This window comes from Equus przewalskii, chromosome 29 (assembly GCF_037783145.1).
Source record: "Equus przewalskii isolate Varuska chromosome 29, EquPr2, whole genome shotgun sequence".
Classification (NCBI taxonomy): Eukaryota; Metazoa; Chordata; class Mammalia; order Perissodactyla; family Equidae; genus Equus; species Equus przewalskii.
Window position 1 is genome coordinate 3,318,186 of NC_091859.1, and position 5,773 is coordinate 3,323,958.

The 5,773-nt window shown below is 46.1% G+C and overlaps 1 protein-coding gene across 1 annotated transcript; it reads left to right on the forward strand.

Moving 5' to 3' along the window:
- The first annotated feature begins 429 nt into the window (after positions 1 to 429).
- Positions 430 to 4,150, forward strand: ATXN7L3B (ataxin 7 like 3B). The gene has a single exon (XM_070600628.1). The coding sequence runs from the start codon at positions 811 to 813 to the stop codon at positions 1,102 to 1,104; it is 294 nt and encodes a 97-aa protein (XP_070456729.1). The 5' UTR covers positions 430 to 810; the 3' UTR covers positions 1,105 to 4,150.
- The last annotated feature ends 1,623 nt before the right edge of the window (positions 4,151 to 5,773 follow it).

Genomic DNA, 5,773 nt, shown 5'->3' on the forward strand with positions numbered 1-5,773 from the left:
CAAAAAAGGACTGAAAGATAAACTATACTGTAATTTGTTCCCTTGCACCATCTAGTGGATTTAAATGACAACTGCAGCAGTACTACAAATGATTACAAGTCAATTGTACAAGTCAAAATGGATTAACAGGAGAACTGTTCCTAAAACTGTATTTCAGATCATATCACAAACTTGCACATAACTATTTTTTCCTTCTTCATGAGGGAATCAATTAGGCATAGGTGCTGAATTCATTAGTGAACGTTTACATCTACAAATAAAGTAATATAAAATAGCATCCCCGCAATCTTTTCACAATTAGAGATAATGAAAGCCGCATACACTGTAGCTCTTCCCAGTTTCACACACTCCGAGGCTTTCCCGGCAGCTGCGCGCCAGGAACTGCCCTGGAGTCTGCGGAGGCCAGTGCGCATGCGGGCTGGGAGCGGAAGCAGGGAGGCGGGGCTAAACCAGACAGGAGCGGAAGCGACCGGGTGCTGGGTGAGGCGCGGCCGTCGGCGGTGAGTCCGGGCCGGCCCGAGCGCAGAGCACAGGTCCCGGAGACGCAGAAAGTCACGGAAGGACTCGGGGGTCCGGAGCCGGCGCCGCTGGCTGTTGCTGCCCCGCCGCCGCCGCGGACGCCCCCGCCCGCCTGCCCGAGGTGCGGCCCGGAGGCCTGAGGCCTAGCGCGGCCCGCGGAGCCCGCCGTGAGTACTGAGAGCGCCCGCGGCCGAGCCGCACCCCCCGGCCGGGCCCCGCGGCCGAGCCCCCCAGCCGGGCCTCCGCGTCCCAGACCCTCCCGCCGGGACCCGCCGCCACCCCCGGGTTAAGATGGAGGAGATCTCCCTGGCCAACCTGGACACCAACAAGCTGGAGGCCATCGCGCAGGAGATATACGTAGACCTGATAGAGGATTCCTGCTTGGGCTTCTGCTTTGAGGTGCACCGGGCCGTCAAGTGTGGCTACTTCTACCTGGAGTTCGCGGAGACCGGGAACGTGAAGGATTTTGGCATCCAGCCCGTGGAGGAGAAGGGAGCGTGCCGCCTCCCGCTGTGCTCCCTCCCCGCGGAGGCCGGGAGCGGGCCGGATCAGCAGCTGCAGCGCTCACCCCCAGAATTCCAGTAGCTGCAGCATGAGCGAGTCTGGGGGTGACCAGGACAGGGACGCAGACTGGTCTTGTGGATTGGAGAATTTAGGTAGCTGAGTAGGAAAAAAAACTCAGACAACAGTCCCAATTCCCATTGAAGATCCTAGCCTTTATAAACCCAAAGTGGAGAATTTAGGAATTAGGATCCTTTTATAAGTCTGTTACTTGGGGTCGGCTTTGAAATCCCGGGCAGGAGGAGCTGTGCGTCCCGCGCGCCATGCAATACAGGTTGATCTGTAAACACACCAGGAAGTGCGCAAGATCCCAGTACTGTCCCCAGTGCACAGGTGTGTGGCTGTGTGCCCAGCATATAAAATCCTTTGGTTCCTCAGCCTTTGTCTGCCCGATGTCAAGGGCTTCCTGGATAACTGACAGTGTGGACAGAACTGATGGTCAGGCCTCGATGGTTGGGCCTCAGTGGCACTGCTCCTCTGAGTTCTGAGCCTCTGATTTGGCCTTCGCCGAGACAAATGAAGGTCAGGTATGAGGTCTGGATGTTAGCAATTACAATTTGGGAAAACCAAGAGAGAGAATTCCCGGCTGAATCTGGTAGGCGAAGCTCTGTGGTCTTGGCTCCAACGAGAGAAAAGGTCAAAGCCACCAGTTTCCCAGAGGTCCAGCATTTACAGTGACTACAGCGGTCTTGGGGACAAAGTCTAGCCTTCTGCTGAACAGATCCCTCTTTCTGGCACCCCACCTTGTGGCATAGGCTTGGCAAATGGACCCCTTGGTTATCCAGGCAGGCTGAGAATTTAGTTATGATCTCTTGGGGAAGTAGTGGGGGCCTCTGCAACTATGCACGATCTCTCAAACTGCAAGATTCATATCTGGATCCATTATGCTGTGGACAAGCGTTTGGTGGGGCAGTCATTTTCCTACTCTGTTACTAGTTATCTAGCCAGTTTGTGAGCCTGACTTGGTCCTTATGCCAGGTCACTAACTGCCTTCCACCCCAGGGGCAAGACTGAACTGTAGAAGAGCATCATGGCTGTGCAGGAGGTTGTGGTTTGAAAGCTAAGCCCGGAGAGGACCTCTTCCAGCTGCCCTCAGTAATGTGAATGGGTTAGTGCTAGGAGCCAAGGAGCAGGACTGGGTCATCTCATCTGACTGTGCAGTATCCTGTTGAATGCCCCTGTTCCTTGGGTTGGGCAGTCACAAAGCTCTGCTGTGGTGAACATCTAGACACGTCACTCTCTGCCTCTCACAAGGGGCAGCCCTCTCCACTGGGTCCCCTTTGGACCTTCTTTACAAGAGCTGTCCTTTTGTTGTTGGAAGTCAGGAAAGGGCCTCCAGAAATGCCCTGGTTTCAGGGAATGGGATGGGGAGGATGGGAAGTGTGAGCCGCATATCAGAATTACCCTCCACTTTACTCCCTGATGGAGGGTTTATGAAGTGTAGAGGGATGGGAGCCCCAAGGTGAGCAGGAACGGTGCTGCTCTATTTGAAATGTTTTCTTACCTCATTCTGTGCCCTAGTAAGGGACCCAGCCTCATCTCTCTGGCTTGGCCACACGTCCCTGCTCCACTGCCTATTTGGTGCAGCTCATGACCCCAGGTGCTGCCTGCCACCCTGCTTTCACATTGACCAGTTTCATTTCATCTCTTGATGCTCCTGCTTCTGAAGCCTGCCCAGTTTCCCTTTCCTTGGCTTCTTTTAAGTTTCTTATGTTTTTTTCTTCTTGTTTTTGTGGGAGACTCAGAAGAATCTTTCTTATGGCTTTCTGTGTTAGGCTTAGGATGAGAAAGGAGCCTAAGTTTTTGTATATGAAAGGCAGTGTCACACCTAAGCATTTCTCCTATAGGACTGCCTTGCTAGTATGCCTTCCTGCTCTGTCTTACTTCCTGAGGAGTCATATCTCCCCGCCTCCACTTGGATACCGCCTCTTAGGACTTAGGCAGAAGAGCAGTCAAGGCTGGCTGACACACACAGGGATGGAGTTGGTCCTGATGCGTTTTCTTTAACCCTTGCTGTGCATGTATCCTTCCTTGTCCCAGAAGGAACCGTTTGGACCATGTGGACTGATTTGGGTTACATACTTTAGAGGATTAAGGGAACCATAGTAATAAGGCCTCAAGACTATCTGTTACTGCATTCTCCCCCAGAGTTGTCGTGCTTAGGGTCAGGACCTAGTTCCAGATTGGTCTTCAATCCAAGAATTGTGATAACTTTAAAAAAAAAAGCAAGAGCTAAAATATCTTGCTTTTTTGGGGTTATCTGCCCTTTTTGTAAACATCTCATTCTAAGGGGATACAGAAAGTAAGGAGGTTTTAAATGAGACTGGCCTAATTTTAAATAATGTCTGAGAAACAGGCTGAAGATAGGACCATGGTCCACTCTTCCTTCAGAGAGGGAGTGCAGACTGTGACATTACTGTTTCCTTTCTGGCCTTTTCTCCTGTTAGAGGAGGAAGAAGTGGGGAGTAGTTTTGAGTAATGGTTGGTTCACGTTACCTCCCTCTTGGTTTTAGTTTTTATTTTTTTGCCCCCCACTATTAGGGCAGTAGCCTCCTGCCCTGGATGGGTGTAAGGTGTGCTAGGTCCAACAGGTGCCCTGAGGGGACAAAGTCTTTTTGGGGAGAGAATACTCCCTACCATGTAGTTGACAGTGGTTAGGAACTCTCCCTTTGCCTACCTATCTTCCCTCTAACAGCAGAATTTCTCTCCCTCCCTCTTCAATTAGTGTATTGATCACCGTGTAATTCTATTATGTATCTGAGTGTGTGTGTGTATGGGGGGAAAGGGGTTCTTTACAAATTTCTGTGGTTTGTGGCTTTTTCTTCCATACGTTACTTTCCACCACCGCATGCCTGGGGCCATTGCCTGGCATTGTCGCATGCTGGGATCATTGGGGAAGTGTAGTGAAGCCCACCACTGTCCTTTGTTTTGGAGATTCTTATTTTTGCATAAGTAGTCCATCCTATACAGATTGCTGACTTAACTGTGTATTCCCCTTGCCCCTATGGCTGCTGGTGTAAATAAACTGCATCTCCCCATTGGTAAACAATAATAAAGTTTTAAAAAATGACTTTATTTGGACTTTGTATGTTCATCTTTTAAAATATATGTTTTTCAGGTATTGACATAGTAAAATAAGTTTTGAAGTAATTGCTGTTGACCCTTAGTCACTTTCTCTTGAATAGGAAGTTTTATCAGACTAGATGGAGAAGCTCTGCCCAACTTTGTTTTTCCATCTAGTCCTGCAGATTTAGCGTTCTGCAACATCCAGTAAAAGAAACAAACTGTATACAATCTTCCCGTTTCCATAGGAGGTAAGAAGGTGGTAAAATATGTATAACCCAAGCCTATTACTAAAAGTTCAATGTGAAAGATAGTTCAGTTTGAATGGAAGTCAAGGTATTGATGTATATAACCATTTCAAGCCAATATTCTTGCTCTCAAAAGGCAAATCAGCCTTTCTAAAGATAGCTTTTTCCCAATACTTTTTAATTTACCTCAACTCTTGGTCTTTCATTTTGTTTTTATAATAATTCTGAGATTTCTCATTTCTTCCCCTTCTTAATCCAGAGTTAGAACACTTCCCTTGGAAATTGTACATATGGCTCCTTAGTACTGATCCAAATCACTTGTTTGCTAAATGTTCTAGTTCATTAAAGAAATAGTCCAAATTGGAAATAATATTTAGATGAATAAAAATTATCATAGAAAGGGGGCCAGAGGAAACAGTCAGTAGGATACTTCAGGGAACCTTATAGACATGTCACATGGTATTGAGTCACGTAACGCTCAAATCCAGCTGCAGCAAATACTTTCAATGCTATTTTCGTATGTTTAGATTTGAATTAATATATTTAGGGTTAACCTAGTGAGTTTTCTGAAATGAGATATTTGCAAGACCTCAGTGCCTTACTCAACCCACTAGATGTTAGGACTTTTTTAAAGATTATTTCTCTTCATGTTTTCTAATTAATCTTTATATTTAAAAAGAAAAAAAAAACATTGCATACCTTTTAACTGTATAACTGCCTAGATACTGCGTTTTAACTGCAGTATATAGTATGAGGTCAGGAACCTAATAAATGCTTACTTGATTTTGACAGAGAAAATGCAGTATGCTCAAGTAGTTAAGGATTTAGGAAGAACTTTCTTTGCACACAGTTTTGCCTTCCATTAGGACCTGAGGTACTTTAAAAGAGTTCTATGATTTTTACAAGTTTTATGAAACGAAGGGAATATATTGTATGCTAAAAGAACATTTATACTTCATTAAACATCTTTTCACATTAGTCTCTAAAGTAATTATCATGGTTAGTGAATTGCAGTTCTCAGATTAGCTAGAGATGACTTTTAGCATCAGACTTTGGAAGGTTTACTCTGCTGTGGAGGGCACAAGCTCTTTGAGTTTTGTTTGTGTTCCAAAAGATGCCCATGATGCTTTGGAGGAAAACATTTGTTACAAGTGATGCACTTATTGAAAAAGATATTGCAGATAAACCTGTAAATCCTTAGGTGGGTGTTTTTGTTTTTTATTTTGAAAACATTTTCAATCATGTATTACTTGAGCCTCACGAAAATATGTGAGCTAAAAAGAAAATACTACATTCATTTTAGAGATGACGAAGTATGTCCAGTGGCAGTGATTTGCCCACAGTTCAGAAACCAAAGTGCAGAAGTAGAATGCTGGTGCTAG